The sequence below is a fragment of the Aulonocara stuartgranti genome (assembly GCF_965226115.1).
Source record: "Aulonocara stuartgranti genome assembly, chromosome: 17".
NCBI classification, from domain to species: Eukaryota; Metazoa; Chordata; class Actinopteri; order Cichliformes; family Cichlidae; genus Aulonocara; species Aulonocara stuartgranti.
In genome coordinates, this window is record NC_138953.1 from 1260312 (window position 1) to 1278801 (window position 18490).

General features: G+C 42.8%; 1 protein-coding gene across 2 annotated transcripts in view; it reads left to right on the plus strand.

The window, feature by feature from the left end:
- Nucleotides 1-1729: 1729 nt before the first annotated feature.
- The window catches only part of chst11 (carbohydrate (chondroitin 4) sulfotransferase 11), a 97194-nt gene continuing 80433 nt past the window's right edge, over nt 1730-18490 (plus strand). Inside the window, exon 1 of one of the 2 annotated variants that reach the window (XM_082511637.1) lies at nt 1730-1905. In XM_082511637.1, coding sequence (XP_082367763.1) covers nt 1788-1905 — 118 coding nt within the window. In that variant the 5' untranslated portion in view covers nt 1730-1787. The remainder of the gene's footprint in view (nt 1906-18490) is intronic. The other variant, XM_082511638.1, reaches the window with a different exon arrangement.

Consider the following 18490-nt stretch of genomic DNA (forward strand, 5'->3'; position numbering starts at 1 on the left):
GAGCCAGCTCTAATTCCACTGCACACAGCTCAGTAGTTTAGTCCAATGGTTTCCAGCCCATGGAGCCCAGGAACCTCCAAAGGGTCACAGGATGAAGCTGCTGTAACATGATGAAGAGGGCAGAGTGAAGAGTAAAAGCACATCTGTGTGCTCAGATCCATCTTTTTTCTTTGCTTTGTGAAATACTCGATCATTGAAGCCTAAAACAATCATTTACAGTGCCTCTAGTTCTCTGTCAGAAAAACAAATCAATCAGCTGAGACATGACAAAACAAACTACACACTTTGAATGCTGAATGACTGTTTTTGGATTTTTGTTATGTTTGTTCGAGCTGTTTCACATTTTGTGTTGTTATCACTGGTTCCTGTCTGGATGGTAACTTTTTAGACCTCGATAACTGGTTTGCCCAGTTTCACAGTTATACATTTGATCCTTTATTCACCCGCAGGCATATGTACTCCACACATTGCTCTTGTTCTTGTCATGTTTTCCTCATCGTGTTTGGCATTTTTTGGACTGTTTAAAGGCTCCTGTGTGCTCCTCTTGTGCTTCTTTGGCACACTGTTTTCGTAAGATAGTTGCGTGTTTTAACCAAATAATTTTTATTTTGGACATTAACTCATTTGGTCCTTCTCCCTCTGAGTCATTATAGTTTTAGCCATCCAACGGCAATAGTGGAGGAAATACTCACATCTTCTGCTAAGTAAAGGTAGCAATACAATGTAAAAATAGTGGACTATAATATAAAGTAGGTCCTGCATTCGCAGCCTGTTTTAACTAAATGTATGCAAATCTTGTCAGCAAAATGTACTTGAGTAGCAATAAAAGTAAAAGATATTCACTGCAAACCAAGGTGGACCAATGTTGATGGATTTCTGCAAGACAATGAACTTGTATTTAAAAATTAGACATGACCGAAGAATAACTAATATTCTTGTTATTCTGGTGGACCTGGATGGGTCAGAGCCTTGTGCTATGATAGGCGATAGCACTAGATTCACTTTTTTGAGGCTTCGCTTTCTGTGTTTCATTTCATTCCTTATATTATTAAAGTTTTAAAATCCTAACGTGCTGTAAAGTAACAAAACTATAGTGTTCAGAGTTAGAACACTTACCTCTGCACTAATCAGACGTCAAAGTGAAAAGCAGCATAAAATGAAAAGTATACTGAACTGTAATAAAGTGTACTTGGTTACGGTGCACCACTGCAGTATAGTCGACTCAAATGTAAGCTGACGTTGTGGATGTTCAAAGGAAGTTAAAACGACTAGATGCTGTTGACTTAATTTTATGTTATGCATTTCGGAAGGAAGCACTGTACTTTTTAAACCCACAATACATCTATTTAACTAATACAGACAGTTAAGAACTGACACCCAAAGCACGCCATCGGGGTATAGGCCCAATACACAATGTTGCAAACGTTTAATCTATATCGATCTCTGTTGAGACTGGTGATATTTTTATACTTTGTTCTTATTTTAAAAGTTTCCTTGTGTTGGTCATACAGCCACGACAGACACGGCGCCATAACAACAAACAGCAGCTTGGAATTATGCTCATAAATTCAAGTGCACACGTGGACGCGCTCATTCGCTCCGAGGACGAACCACCCCTCTTTTAGCCCAGAAGTGGTACGCTCCATGTTGGATGTGTTCAGCTCATTGACCGGCGGACAATCCTCATCAGTACCGCCAGAGCCCCGGAGCCTCCGACAGTCTGCCGACAGACCGGCCCTTCATTCCCGCACAAAGCGCGCGGCATCCTCCAGCCTCTCCGTCCCGCCATGAAACAGACTCTGAGCGAACTGATGAGGATGAGCAGGATATGCCGGATGATATTTGCCACTTGTTTGGGATCCTTTATTCTGGTCATCTTTTATTTCCAAAGTATGTTTCAACCAGGTAGGATCTCGCTGCTCTTTCTCTCGGGTGTGTGAGTGCGTGTTGATGAATTGCATCCTGCCTGGTAACCTCCTGGCGCGCCGACACATCGATTTGTTCTGGCTGTACAGTAATGCGCCCGATAAATAATTGATACTTGCGCGATGTAAAGGCGTAAATCAACCAGAGTGAGTACGGTGGTTTAAATCGATCTTCCACGTGAGACCGGTCGCCTTGTTGCGCGTTCCGGCGTTTGCTGAGCTGCTCTTTTTTGGTTGAAGTGTTTCTTGGTTTGTGTGTATGTGTGAGTAACCTGGGGCTGGCCACTCGCTTCCCTTCAGCTGACAAGTGGCATGGTGGCAGTAGCGGTGGGGGGGCTTTTTGTCTTCACAAACGCGGCTTGGCGATAGGAACTGGTGTACGGGGCAGCACTTAGGTCTGGCACGCAGCGTGGGCTGTGGCATTATGCTCAAACCCTCCCCAGTGGTTCTCGCTGTCAGGAGAACAAGGAGTTACTTTCATGTGGAATCCATATCTAAAACGGAACTGTCTCTGGGGAGCGTTTAGGACGCGTGTCCTGTCTGGAGACCAGCAGGTAGTAATTTCTTGCACAAGAAAAGAGCTCCTCTCCATCTCAGCGGGGGCTCGGTGATAGAATTTGCATCTAATTATGTTAAATTATGTAATCTGATCTATTGCTTTGCCAAATCTCCGCTGTCTGGATGGATGGAAGGGCTGTACAGCAGCGTCTCTGTGCGCCGAAATCACACAAGTCTGCGCGTCAAGCACAGGCGCAGCGACTATTCAGGCTCAGGGCTGCCGACCTGCTGCACAACAGGTCTACTAAAGCTCTGAACGGAGAGCATACTTTCGGAGTATTTGCTTTCTCTTAATAAACTGAAGCACCAGACATTTAAATCCCAGAAAAGTCCCGGTGTCTGCGCGGCTCAGTGGCTCATTTCAGATTGACTGGATCAGGCTACGATACTTAAGGTTATAATAAACATATAAAATATCTACAGGGGTTTAATGCCACCATGTCCACTGGTGAGATCGTGTAGAGACGTGGATCGGTGCGCAGGTAATGATTTGGAGACATCGCTGCTCTGTGTGGGTAATGGGGCTGCGATGAAACATGAGATAAACAGAGAAAGGCTAATATCATCCATGGGAATATGAAACTGAACTGACCTGCTGTTTTTTCTGTACACACACTGCCACTGTGTGAGTCACCAGTGCAGGTGCTGCTGCCATAGATGGACCATCATTTCTATTTCTAATCTGCTCAGAAATATTACCACAATACACGTGTTCTGTGTATTAGTAAGTCACTGGGCTTGTTATCCTTGAGAGTTTGATATCTTTTGTCACTGATTTAAAGTGTCTTTTTCAAGGATAACCTGACAAAGATGGCACCAGGTGACATTTTTAAACATAAGGAAAAAACACAAATACAAGTAAACACAGCAGTCAGACTATATGACATAACACATTAGACACACAACTGTTTCAAACGAATTTCATGCACCATTCACACCGACAAAGAGTTCTTTTAACATTTACATTAAGTCATCCACAATAACCAGTTGTGGCAACGCATCCAGTCCAGTAAGGCTAAATGCCAGTTTCGTTACTTAGAAGGAGAAAATAAATTTTATTTAGGCCTCTGTGATAACTTCTGATCTATAATTATGTCTAAATACTACTAAATATTTGTCAACAATTCTATTTCAACCCCTTGACCACACTGTAAAAACAAATCTTAATATAAAAGTATTTTACTGTGTGTTTTACAGTTTTGTACTGTTCTTCTAGAATATCATTAAATTTACATCAATAAACTGATTTCACATTTCAAATGTAAATTAACGTAAAATCACAGTAAATGTCCATCCATCCATCTTCATCCGCTTTATCCGGGGCCGGGTCGCGGGGGCAGCAGCCTAACCACCTCAGCTGGCTCCTGAGGTGGTTCGGGCACTGTAAATGTAATAAAACATAATTTCCTTGTTTTTTAAATGTATCTGTCTGTACATGAGCATATTTAGATTGTTAAAATAATTCACAAATGCATCATAATTTCACAAATATCTGTCCGTTATTTGAAAGATTGAACTGTTAAATTCAAATGTGATGCTATGGAAAAATATATAAAATGATTCGTATAAACTTTTTTTTACATCAAATAATAATAATTATTATTGTTATTTAGGGCGATCGTGGCTCAAGAGTTGGCAGTTCGCCTTGTAATCAGAAGGTTGCCGGTTCGATCCCCGGCTCGGGCACTCGGTCGTTGTGTCCTTGGGCAACACACTTCACCTACAGGTGGTGGTCGGAGGAGAATTATAAAGTGGAATTGTAAAGCGCTTTGAGGGTCTCAAAGAGCGCGATATGAATGCAATCCATTATTATTTAAACCAACTGTTAACTGTATATTTCTGTACATTTAAGTATTATTATTCATATTGCCGCATTCATTGACCTTGTTTATAGGTAATTTCATTGTTTAATCACATTAAAATGTTCCTAATTTAATGTTTAAAAGCACTTGAAAAAGGCAAAATTCCATGTAAAATTAGGGCAACAAATTGTATTTTCATTACTGGAAATAACCGTATTTTCATGAGTAAGTTATTTTCTGTTATTTTACGGTAGTATTTTGGCGCCCCAGCTGCCAGAATATTACTGTTTTTTTAAGATGTTTTTTCTAACAGTGCAGTTTTGTTCTTAGAAAGAGCAGAGACTGTGTAAAAATGTGTTGTATATAAAACTGGTCCAACTTTAGTCTGCTGGTTACTGTGACACTGAGCTCTGCTTAGTTATGATGATTTCTTATTTTCATCCAAATTGAAATTAAGCAAAGCAGTTGTTGGTCATAGCTTTATAGTTAGGAAGGAGTCACACATGGAATAAAATGCAAAGATTAAATTCTACTCAAAAAATAATGCAACAGTTATGACAATGATGATGATAAAATGATGAAATGATGTCTTTATTAGGGATGGGTATCGTTTAGGTTTTATCCGATACCAGTACCAAACCGGTACTTTTGAAACGGTGCTTAAACGGTGCTCGAACCGGTGCTTAAAGAATGGAAAACACAAAATTGGTCCAAAAACCTCTCATGTTTAGCTGTTTTTTTGTAAAAAGTTAACAAGTTAACATCACATTGACCTGTCTCTGTATTGTATGTACGGTCGGCAAGGTCTGTCATCTCGGTTGTGGGCTATGGTATCACTCTTGGCTGGAAGCAGTGCTTAAACAATGGGAAAAACACAAACTTTGTCCTAAACCTCTCATGTTTAACTGTTTCCCACTTTTTCTTTGGTCATTTTAGCCTTTGTGGCCAGGGTGAAGGGAGTATCTGCCATCAAACAAGAAGACAGCTGCATGTAGCTATGATGATGTTTGCTAGTTCACCTTACATGCATTAATGTAATAACGTGGTTAGCCTACTCAACGTAAATTACACACAAACAACATTAAGCTCCTCACGCAGAGAAGAACGGCTGCTGCTGCATCATCATCCTCATCATTCTGCTACACTGGCAGGGCTAGGGGCCAGGACTCTCCTCTTCGGGTTCTTGGGGGATGTTGCTCTGGGTCCGATAACAGGCACCACACCCGCAGTAGATGTGCTCGGTGTGAGGTCTCGCAGCAAGCTATCAAATACGGCGCATTTCTCGGCTTTTAAAAAAAACGCTATGCGTCGCCAGGTGTTTCATCGGATTCTTGGTGTTACCTCCTTTGACAGTATCACAGTATCAGCTTAAAGCACTTGTTGCTGCTGAGTTTGCATCTTTTGCTGTGAAGTACAGCCAGACTTTGACCGCTTCGCCTTGGGCATTTTTAATCTGTAGCTCTGCTCTAAAAGAACGTACGTACCTGGGCCCGCCTACTACGCTCGCAAAGGTAAAATGATTGGCTAGAATCCAAAGTGTCTGACATCTCAGGAAAATAAAGCACCGAAATAAAGCACCAAAATGTGCGCTGCTTTTCGGTCTGGTTACTACCGTTTATGTCAGAACCGGTGCCACAATGGCACTGGATACCCATCCCTAGTCTTTATAAGATGTTGGGCTGTTTGGTGCTGCCAGAAGAAGCTCAAAGAGCCTTGGCTTGATTCTGCACGTCTCTATAGAAAGAGATACCGAGGGGCTGAAACACCAATTACTCCACATGATTTTCAGGTTTTAGATAATGATGGTGAGAAACAAAAATTATAGTAAAATAATTGCTGTATTGCCCAGTTTTCTGTGCAACTCCAACTTTTAAAAGTAGTTTGCAGTGTTGTGCAAAGGTGCATGCACACTGACTCTGGATACAGATGCTCATGTTGAAAACTCAAGTGAAAGCTCTGGTGTACTGGGTAGCAGCAGAGCTGTACTGCCTGGCTCCAAGTGAGAGTCAAATTTTTGTTAATATGGGTGAACTGACCCTTTAATCGTCTTGATGCACGCTCAATCATCCAGGTTAGTAAATCCCAGAAAGGTTGATTCTGTTGATCTGGATGTAGAGTTTCCAGTCAGTTACTTCAGTCTCAACTAGACTTTGTGACCCTTTATGCATTTAAAATGTCTTCTTAAGACGCCCTGTTTGCGAAGATCCTGGTAGAATCATAAGATTTATTTAAAAATTACGTAACTGTAACCTGCTGCAGGAACACTGTACAGAGAGAGACCTCTTGTCTGTGTGTCATTAAAGGAGCTTCCAGGGCAGGAAGTGATTGTAATAGTTGAACCGAGCCTCCATAAAACTGTTCTCAAGGACCCCGGCATCATGCTCCAAGAGTTGTGCCAATCGCCACAGATGTTGCATCAGCTTCTGCTCAACACACACACACACACGCACACACACGCACACGCGCACACGCACACACACACAGAGAAATATACAGATTACAAAGTGGATATTTGATGTCGTCATGGCAATGACATGGTCTGGATGCTGTGATTAAAGAGGACACGTTTAAAGCAGGGTGTTTGTGCAGGAGCTTGGTACAAGTTTAAATGCTGGAGTGTGTGTCTGTGCACGATTACACAGCTGAGACGGGTACTGCTGACTAGCATGTGTGTTTACTGTTGCTGACTTCCTGTATGACATTTATCGTTATCTCTATCTTTGCCATCTTATCCCTCTTTCTGAAATGACTTAATCACCCTTTTGTAAGCCCTCTGTCCTTCCCCTCCCTTTCACTCCTTTACATTCCTGTCTTTCAAACACACACACCAGCACTGTCATTGTTCTTCCGATAAAGTTGGAAGCAGCGTCTCCGTGGTTCAGGCATGTTTAGCTGGTTTAGGAATCCCACTGGGCCTCCCAGTGTAAACTCTCACCTCTCCTCCAGGGCTTGCAGGATCACGACCTCTTGTAGAAGAGACAAAGGAAGGGGGATGAGGGTAGAGTGGTGGTGAGCTGGGTAGGGGGTTTACAGTGGTGTCACACTGTAGTCTTTGCTAATATCTCTACAGAATAAGGCTTAAGAGCTCAAGTGTAGTCTGAGGCAAAAAGGTTTTTGTGTGTTCACCGTGTCAAAATGTCAAAAACTGTCAAGTTTACGCTCAAAAAGAAAAATCATTTGGCATGAATGGAAGTGTGAAGAAGCATTTTGCAGCTCTCCAGAGACTGGTGTTTTACCTGTGGTCTTTTCTGCTCCCAGTGCAGTTCATAATCTCTGCAGTAGAAGGAGATGCCCCGGTAATGCTGCCAGTGCACTGGCATTAGCCTGCAGCTCTGTATTCAACAGCTTGTTGAGCGCACGCCAAATGAGATTCTGTTTGGCGCGTACTGCCAGCCTAGACAAAACAGGCAGAAAGCATGACGGCAGGGAGAACATTAGCAGTTCTCATGCTCAGAGTGAAGTTAAGCTGTTTGCACCTGTGTCAGACATGACGACTCTTTGTTAGGTACAACTGTCTGTATCTACGAGTGAATCGGGAGAACAAGACTGTCGTTCTAAGGTTCTGTTCTCAAGGTACATAAAGAATAAAATAAAGTTGTCCCCAAACCTGAAAAATGTAAATTCTCCCACATGAAGGTCTTTTATAAAGTCTTTTTACTGTACCATTAAACTTGATTTATAGTGAGTACGGTTTGCACTCATGCACATGTGCTTGTTTGTCAGCCTTGCTCTGCCAGCAGGACTGATCCTGCCTATCGTCTCAGCTGAAACACAGGAAAGACGTTTGACTCGACACACTCGTTAGCGCTTCAAAATGGAAGATAAGGACCATACTGACTATTGCATTGGCAGTGTGAGCAGTCAGATATGAGAGCCTCACAACACATATTACAACCAAGCAGACCAATCAAAACGGTTATGGTCTTTGTTGCTGGAACATATAATTACTGTTTTGGGTCCATACAAAGGAAGTATAGGTAGTTACTTTGATTTAATGCTGTACTTTTATTCAGGTTTAAGGAGTGTTATTTGCATGGCTCATAACGCTCATGATGCTCAGAACCACGGCCTCTCTGCTTCTTCCATTTACTCTGGCATTTAGCCTCATGACACACAGTCTCTAAATGATTTATCCAGGATACCATGTTAGGGGCTCTCACTAATTGTCAGCAGTATTTATCTATACTGACCTAATACTGATTACATGATCTGTCATTATACACATGCTTGTATTCTACACACTACAGCAGCTGAATTCCTTGGTGCATTTGCCAAACCTCTCATCACACGCTGGATAAAAAATGGCAAAAGTTCTAAGAGCTTTGGTGGAAGCTCTCAAGGCTTTTCTTCCACACTGAAATGAAATATCCAGAGTCTGGAAAAAGGCAAAGTTAATCTGACAAAATGACTACTGGCATGATAGAAAAGCCCACATTAGGATGTCGCTCAAATTATTTAGGATGCCTACGGCGAACAGTCCTGCCTGCCTGCCTGAAATATGGAGTCATGAATTTCACGCAGCAAAAAAAGGCGGTGTAGGGTTTTAAGAAGTATACGGTAGATTATTGGTGCAATACGCATCTCTGTGATCACAAATGCGACAGCCAGACGGGGAAACATAGGCCTTTCCTGCTGAACGGAGACTGTCACAGCTCTTGTTGTTGTATAGTTCAGCTTGCTGACAGCCAAGAGCTACAACCTCTGGCCTTCCACCTTAATCCTTTCTGGGTGCATTCACCTGCAGCCTTCATTGTGCCTGTGACAGATCTCATCTGCGTCACCACACTGAGTTGCTGCTGGGCCTTTAAAGGCATCGTAGCTGCAGAAATCAGCACGGCTAATAAGGCCGTTTGCTTCGTGGGCTTCTTGTCTGGGATATCTGGAGTGTGTGTGTGTGAGGCTGCAGCCCTGCTCGCCCACTGCACTGTCTTTGCTCAGCCTGTGAGAGGTAACCTGCTTGTGCACCCAGGCTTCAAAGTTGCGTGCTCACATTTCACGTCTGCCACTGGAGCAGCCAGCTGCTCGCTGAGACAGACCTCAGTGACCTCATTAGAAATCTCAACATTATTAGTTTTGTTCCTCATGTGTTTGTGTGGGAGAGAGAAAGCTCTATGATAACAACAGAGATGGACGAGTGAACTGATTCTGTCTCGAGAAAGAACAAAATCCTAGAATGTCTACAGGAAACTCAAAATTCCTCACCTTGGTTGCTCTGTGGCGTCAGCTGTGGTAAAGAGGCTGAGTCACTCGGGTCAGTGACCTCAATTATGGGGCCTTGTAATCTGAAAAAATGGAGAGCCTCTTTAAGAAACTTGCAACAAACTGAGAAGAATAGAAGAATGCCTTTGCAAAGGCTGCTTTTGTCTAATAGTTTTATTATTTAACATGTTATAAAACAGAGAATATTTCTAACCAATTCTTATCTGTGACCAAAATGTGCCTCTTTTCACCTTCTTCAAACAGACAAAAGAACGTTTTGTCATCACTGTGCCATCATGATCCATGAAGACAGTTTCTGTGTTCTCCTTATCAAACCAGCATTTTTAAGATGACATCTTTTCCACCCTAACAAGACATTAATTGTGTTCTTAGGGTGGAAAGTAGAACAGTGAGATTGCTCAAACTGTCGGGCTGGAATGGGAAAAGAAATGCGCTCTCAAGTCCGAGCTTCTGAGTTTGTCATGAGCTACAAGTTGCAATTTGGTATTTCTGCGTGTACAAGGCGATTAGTCTTTACTTTTGAAGAACCGAGAGACACCCTCAAATTTTCTATTCACACAAAAACAGAAAGAAAAATGCATCCAGCAGTGTAAATCATCTGGCTGTGTGCGTGTCTTCTAGCTACTGTTATTGATTTGCAGCTTTTTTCTTTTTATTCTGGTCAGCGTGCAGGTTCATGCTTGCTCTTTGCAGTTTTGGTTTCAGGAGGGGATGTTGGCCTTGTCTGATTTGTCTGTTTTAGGAAACGTCTAGAGCAAAGCATGTGTGTTTTTGATGCTAACACCTGTGTGCAAGTGAGACAAGCAAGAGCAAAAGCTTTGCACCTGAGCCATGAATTCCCATCAAGCTTGCTGCAGTTTGCTGGTCCAGTTACCCAGAGCAGGTATCTCTGTTCCAGCAGCCTGTCTACTAAAAAGCATTCAAGAGCTTCAGATGTAAAATGTGAGAAACAGACTCGAGTAAACTTTGCAGTTTACATGTGTATGATCACTTCAGATCCTCGATGTGATGACTGATCACTTTAGCGCTTACAAAGCCGTGGAGCTGCATTAACATTTAAATGCACGGTGCTCAAAGGTCAGTGATGTTTTCAACATGTTGAGAAATCCTCAGAACAGCGCACAGATTCACTTTTCTTCTGAGGACAATAACTACCAGCTGCGGCGACTGCAGCTCAAACCGCTGCTTTAACAAATGCTGTCACAACCAAACTGCTCCCTTTCTTTTAGAGCCTGTTGCCACTTCTCAGGTTTCCTGTGTATCCTTCCTGTTTAGGGTTCCTCACAGAACCCGGCTGATGTTATCACAGTGCGAGGAGATGATCCAGATACACAGCAAAGCATAGCTGCCTTGTTTGGATTCAGCCTCATAGCTGTGTTTGTGTACCCCCTTCTTTACCTCCAAACGTTGTCCCCTTTCCCACCTCTCTGCCACTTTATGTCTGTGTGTGTTGTGAGAGTGTATCCCGGATGTCCTGTGTGTGTAATCCCGGTTCTGCTGCTGTTTTCCTGCTCTGCTTAAAACATCCAGTGCATCAGAGGCGGGGGGCGGGGAGCAGGGGATCCCTGTTATGGCTCGTTCTCTGATCCCAGTGCGCCCTGATGAACTCCCACACATAACGTCATGATATGTGTGATGATCAGGGATGTTCAGAGTAGACTTAATGTCTGACATTGCTCTTGATGCATTCTTACAAAGTGCAGGAAAGTCTCCACAAACATGAACCCAAGGGCCAATTTTTGGAGCTCATGGTAACTATGGCGCCTCACTGAGGGCCAAAAAGGTGCATATGGACAGTAAAGCTAGACATATCATTTCGTTTAGCCACAGGTGCAAAAAATAAAGCAACAGAAATAGAAAGAGCGGCAATGAGACTGGAAATCCTCTATACAAACACTAATCTATTTTCATTTCATAAAATTATGTACAGCAGTCGCTCGTTTATCGCAGGAGTTACGTTCTAAAAACAATAAGTGAAATCCGCAAAGTAGCCAACTTTATTTTTTACAATTATTATAGATGTTTTAAGGCTGTAAAACCCCTCACGACACACTTTACACACTTTTGTTAGACAGGCATGAACATTTTCACACTTTTCTGTCTTGTTTAAACTCTCAAAGTTCAAACCTTGTAGAAAATGAGTCCAGTATTACAGAAAGAAACCAAAGGAACCCGCAGGTGACGACGTTTCATCAACACTGTTGTTTGTTGGGGAGAAAACTTACCCCCTAACCCTATCCCCAGTCTGTCAGTGCGCCCCAGGGCAGTTGTGGCTACAATGTAGCTGCCATCACCAGTGTGTGAATGTGTGTGTGAATGACAGAATGTAGTGTAAAGCGCTTTGGGGTCCTTAGGGACTAGTAAAGCGCTATACAAATGCAGGCCATTTACCATTTCACCATTTACAGGACTCACTGCTAGGATCGAAGATTTATGTAAAGTTGACGAGCTGAACATGTTCTGTACTGTACAGCAGACACGGCACGAGATTGATTGGCTGTAGACTATTGTCAATCAGGACGCAGAACACAACGCGCTGTAAAAAAAACAAAAAACCAATGGAAAGTTGCCCCCCCCCCCCCCCCCCCAAAAAAAAAAAAAAAACCAACAAAAAAATCTGTCAAACAGCGAGAGGTGAACCTCGTTATAGCGAGGGACCACTGTATAACAATTTATTATTAACAAAAAGTTCATATTCTGCTTGGCTAACTTTAGACGAGGGCTAAATTCAGGGCTAAAGGACAATGAAATGTATTGAACATACACCAGCTAAACACAAAAGAGGGATGATGCCAGCTGGAAAGTTTCAGGTCTTTATCATCTAAAGAGCCATCGCTGTGTTACTGTGCAGTGTAGGCCGCACCTGTCCCCATCACAGCTGGAGGGACGTTACAGTAACACTCAAACAACATATCAAATCAAATCACTTTTATTGTCACATCACATGTGCAGGTACATTGGTACAGCACATGTGAGTGAAATTCTTGTGTGCGAGCTTCACAAGCAACAGAGATGTGCAAAATACAATAATGTAAACAAGCAAAATACGAGAATGGCTACATCTGAAACTAATAAATATATGTACAATATATAATAGTATATGCATTTCTGGATGTGTATACTAAATATTTTTCTACGTGTGTGTGTGTGTGTGTCTGTGTGTGTGTGTGTGTGTGTGTGTGTGTGTGTGTGTGTGTGTGTGTGTGTATACACATATTTTAAAAATTAAATAGAGTAAACAATAAATAAAATATATAAAAATATACAGAGTTGAGACATGTGCAAAACAGTGGCATTAATGTACAGTATGGAGTGCATATATTTATAGTCAGATATATCAGGCAGTCAAACGTGTTATAAGAATATTTAGAATGTTTCCAGGACACTGAGTTATAAAGTAACAAAGATTACATTCAGACATTAAAATGGTGTACGGGGCATTGCAGCTGACTGCTCCTTTAAAATGTAAACAGTGTATATACACTTATATTTGTTGAAACCTAATATTAAACAAAGGTAGGTGACTGTCCTGACTCTTTAAAAATCTTTAGTGTAAAACTCTGAGCAGCCGGAGCCCTGACACTGAACACTCATTCACTAGAGTCGGTCACCATCTGCACGAGCATCTGGACTTCATTAGTGAGGCGATGAAAGGACTGCCACAAAGAGAGACACTTGAAAACACACACACACACACACACACACACACACACACACACACACACACACACACACACACACACACACACACACTCTTTGAGCCTTGATTGAGATTTACAAAATCATGTGATAGAAGTTTGCCACAACCGGAAATATTTCCTTTTTGACATTTTGTATCAGTAAGAAAACAATTTGCACACGAACAATAACACAGCTTTTATGGCCATTATCAGACACAGTGAGACATTCCCATAGCTCGGAACAACAACCAGGCCTATTCTGAGTGCAAACAATGGACAGACAGATACTGTCAGAGCCAACAAGTGTGTGTGTGTGTGTGTGTGTGTGTGTGTGTGTGTGTGTGTGTGTGTGTGTGTGTGTGAGGCCTTTCTAGACCAATTGGCATCTACGTTTACCTCCCCAATAACTTCACTGGAGCATCATCAGCAAGGCCTTGGGGGATTTGAAATGCACCATCCCTCGCAGAGCAGACTCATACTTGCAACATTGCACGAACTGACTCTGCAGTCACCCAGCTTTCTTTCCCACCCTATAAAAACCACCTGATGTCTGGAGAACCAAAGTCTGCTTTATATGTGGTCCTCTGGATTCAAGTCTGTGACTGCAGCTGGAATACAACATAAAACTGTATGGCAGAAACAGGCACTCTCTAGTTGTGCACTTTTCATTTGCACAAACTGGCAGGAGGAATCAAGCAGACTATTATCTGAAGTGCATCCTTTGTAAACTTTGACTCATGGAGAAACAAAGAAAATGACTCGTGGTGATCAAAGAATCACTTGTCAGACAGGGAAGTGCTAATGTTAGCCTCAGCGGTGTGGCCTGCACATAAACATCTGCCCACCATGCATCATAAAATACGTCTCACAGGATGTTTTGATGGGTATTCATCCATCTTGTGTTCAATCAATTTACCAAAGGCAAGATTGTGTCCAAAAATTCTTCTCTATATGAGTCTGTGTTCACAGGGGGATTATAGAGCAGTAAACGGAAACATGGTTGTGATGTGCCACACATCCATGTTCTGCAGTGACGTCTGGATCGTCTGTAGTTGTCTTTGTTTGAAAAGGATGCGTGCTACACTAATGAAGAGGCAACACCGCAAATGAGATCTTCAGTTCACTTCACTGAACAGCTATATTTGGTTATGGATCTATCTACCTGTCTATATGCCATGTTTTCCAAGCTAATTGTGCTTACTTTGGATTTCTCTAATGTTTAGCTAACATTGGTGTTTGAGCAGAACAGGAAGCATTGCTTTAAATGAGTCATGCAGTAATACGAGAATGATCAGTGTTTAATGTTTCCATTTGTAAAATTGGTCCCATTCTTTGGGATACAAATGAATAATCTCCTTACATGCAAAGCCAATTCACATCTAAGAATGACCCTGTTTTGTTTTATTAGTTTGTTCAAAGATCTGCTCCTCCAGTTGAAGTAACTGTGCCTGAAATACCACAGAGGGTTTTTTCCTTTAAATAAACCGTATAATTAATTATTACAAATTGCAGTAAAATATAACATCTCAAGTATGTGGAATGACAGCTGAGACTGTTTAATACAGACTGATACTAATAATTGTGTAATTACAGGAAAATCCAGAGCAGCTTTAAATGAGATGTGTCTGACTGGAAGTGGGGGGTTCAGCATCACTGGGTATGTGTATTTACTAGCATGTTGATTACAGTGTAGCTTGTAGTGGGAGTGGATGGTTCCAGTGGCTCATGCACAGCGGCCCCTTGTGCATATGCTGGCACAGAACAACAGCAGCAGCGGAGATGGGAATGTAATCACAGCACCGCTGCAGATGAATATCGATTCGGTTGTTATGTTTTAGCCCCAAGCAGGACATCAAGACGTCTGTGTTTGCCACATTTAGGCATTAGAAGTCGCAGTCCAGGACTGGGGCATATTCAGGAGGTGACAGAAGTGCTTTCAGGCCTGCTCTCACAGTTAGTGTTTACCCTGGAGTGCAAGGAGCCAGAGGAGTGTGTGTGGGTTTGTGTCTGTGCTCAAGATGACCCACTAGGCATACAGTCGCTCCTGCTGCTTCCCCAGGACAACTCAGCAAGTGTATGCATACATGTTTCCCTGTGTGCCTCGAATCCTTGTCTTTGGAAAGTCAATGAGTTAATTTAGGAATTAGGTAAAGTAACTGGGCACGATGAGGTGCTGAGCTCTTTGAAAGTCAGCAAAGTGCAGCGTATAGAGCATAGGCTCTGTACACGTGAGCAAATAAAGAGGGTGACGGTGTGTTTCTGGCTGCCAGATGTACTGTAGACTGTGTGGCATACGAGAAGTGAATCATGGCTTTAATTAAGTGGAGGAAGGCTGAGTCGTGTCTCATTAAATTAAGAACATTTAAACCTGCCTGTTCTACATCAGCTACTGGGACACTTTACAGAACAACGGGAGGGAATTTCCACTCCTCCTCCTTCGACTCTTCTTCCTCTAGCCTCTCCTGACTCACTCCATTTGCCAGAGAAAAGGAATTATCTGCCCTGTGTACTCTTTGAACACTGTTAAATGTCATTGCCTTTAGAACTTTCATCGTATGATAAAATGCTGCATTTCTTTAAACGTAAGTCATCCAGGTCTACTAGGAGCTTTTTAAATGATTAGTAATATATTCAGTTTTAGCCCTGGCTTTCTCTGAGCGTGGCAATCCCCCAGGTCTGTTAACCCTGCCACGGGTATATTGCTCATCCTAAAAATAAATAAATACATTGTAAAACTGTGGCTCTGCCTTTGTCAAGCCTGAGAAGACAGTCACAGTGTAGCATAGCATAATGATAACTAAAACAGTATATAATATTAGACTTAAAGACGGTGGATTTTTAGTGGGAAAACATGGGTGGTGTATATATAGGTGGCCCATATTAGCACTTACATGCTACATGAATGAAAAAGATCACCATCCAGATTAGCATGCCTGTAAATGCAGAACTCTGGCGTGGATGGTTAAGTCCGCCATTGAGGGTCCCAAGCCCGGCTGAGAAAGGAGGAGGGTTGGCGTTGGGCTAGCGACCCACCCTGTAAAGATCAACTTGCTACTGAAAGGGCAAATCAAAGTTATCATGACCAAGATGGCTTCAGGATACCTTGACATCCATCAACACACCTGAAGGACCTCGACTTCGTGGATGACATCGCTTTGTTGGCCGACGTCCGGAAGAACATGACGACCATGACACCAAGCTTGGAGCAAGAGGCAGCCAAAGTGGGCTTGCAAATCAGCGGGAACAAGACCGAGGTCATGAGGATCAGTTACGTGATGACTCAGGATCCCATTGTAGTAGGATACCAACCGCTGGAGGAGGTGAACCAAATCACCTACCTGGGCAGCATCTTTGCAAGCGACAGAGATGCTGATCATGACGTCGTGTGTCAGATTGCGAAAGCGGGTGCGCTCTTCGGCCGATCTGGTCGAACGCAAAGATCGATCTGGCGAGGAAGATTAATCTGCTCCATCATTATACCTAACTGGAAAACAGCAGCCAAAATCACCAAAAGACTCAATGTGGCCCAACAGCCATGGCTAAGTCAGATCCTGCCTGTCTCTTACTGGGACCATGTCACCAATGCAGAAGTCCACCGCCGGACTACACGTCCGCTCCATGACATTTTGACTAAGCCACAGGAGGTCACATTCTGCACCAAGTCCTGCACCAACTGCCCAAGATCATGTGGAACCCACTCCATGGAAGACACAAACCAGGACGCCGCCGTACAACATGGCAGAGGACTATCGTTGATGATTTACGCGCCTTAGACATTGCATAGGATGAGGCCGAAGCAGCCGCAGCTGATTGATTATGCTGGCGGAGATCTGCCGCCCAATGCGCTGAACGGTGCAGCAGGACCTAAGTCTAAGTAAAAGCATATCACATGACCACACATGTTTACTGGACTTGTCTCCTGAGCACAAAATCAGTAGCAACATGATAAATGATAACGGTCATGCAGAATGTAAGTGCACAACATCTGCTATCGTAGACGGCAAGGGTAATAGATAGTAATAATTTGTTACCTGTGTCGTAGTCGAGGCAGAGTCCATAGTTTTGTTTGGAAAAAGTCCATGTAAATGACGTGAGTGAGTGAATGTGTGTGACTGAAAAAATATGCTTTTTTGGTAGTGTAAAGGTGCTGTCAGGGGTCAGTGACACTATAATGTTGCTGCACAAGTAGCAGTTGGCCATATCTTTAAAGCCCCTTCCTACCAGCTGTCAGCTGACTAGGCCAGTGTTAGCGGTCCTCGGTATCATTTGGCTGCCTCTTCAGAGAGCCTGTGATGGTTGACTAGAGTAAATGTCTCTGAGAGTCACTGGGGAGATGGCTACTTATTGCCTCAGAATATATCTGTACTTGACAAAAAGCAAGCAAAGGAGCATCTTAATAAAGTGTTATACAAGAGTATATCCTCCTTTTGCATGCATTCTTCCTTTTACTGCTATATAGAAAATGACAAAATAGCTAACAGGACAATCCGACTACATGGACATAAAGTCATTATGTGTATTACTGCTTGACTGATTGTGCAGCCACTAAACATTTTACCAGGCACTGATATCACTTTTGCTTTTTACCACAGCACACTTGTTTCAATTCCTCCACAGAGCTCTCTTTGCCACTCTCCATCTGAGCTCAGTGTTGCATGAGTTTTTCCAGCCTTGTTTGTTCTGCCAGCGTGGCCAGTTTGGCCCATGGAGCTGGTGGATGGTGCCACTGGCCTTGTTGCAGATTCCACTGTGCAGCATGGCAGTACGCAGCTCAGCGGCCGTTCTGATGGAGTCTCAAAGACTCTTCTCATGTCCCTACATGGAGGTCAGGGCGGACACGTTGGCAAACAAATTTCTTCTCATCACTGACTCAGCAAGAAGTATGAATATGCATACAGACACACACACACACACACCACTCGCCTCTATAAACCTTGAAGACAGAGCTGCAGAGCAATTTTACAAGGCTGCATGAGTAAACAGAAGGCTTATTCCTTTGCTGGAGCTGATAGTTAGTGAGTTAGCTGTGTGCTATTCTTTTGGAAGTTATCTGTGTTTGTGGCAACTGTCAGATAAATACAACCACAACAAAGTATCGCAACGACAAACATTACATGCAAGCAACAAAATTCATCACCAATAATCAAAGTACCACGATATACAATATCCCACGCCTCCAATGTGACCTGGTCTAAAGAGACATACTAGAAGATACTCTTGTATGAGTAGTTTACAGTGTGTTGCCGTGTACTTCTGATCTGATGGTGGTAACTGCCACACTGTTGCTGCAGACCTGCAGTTTTAC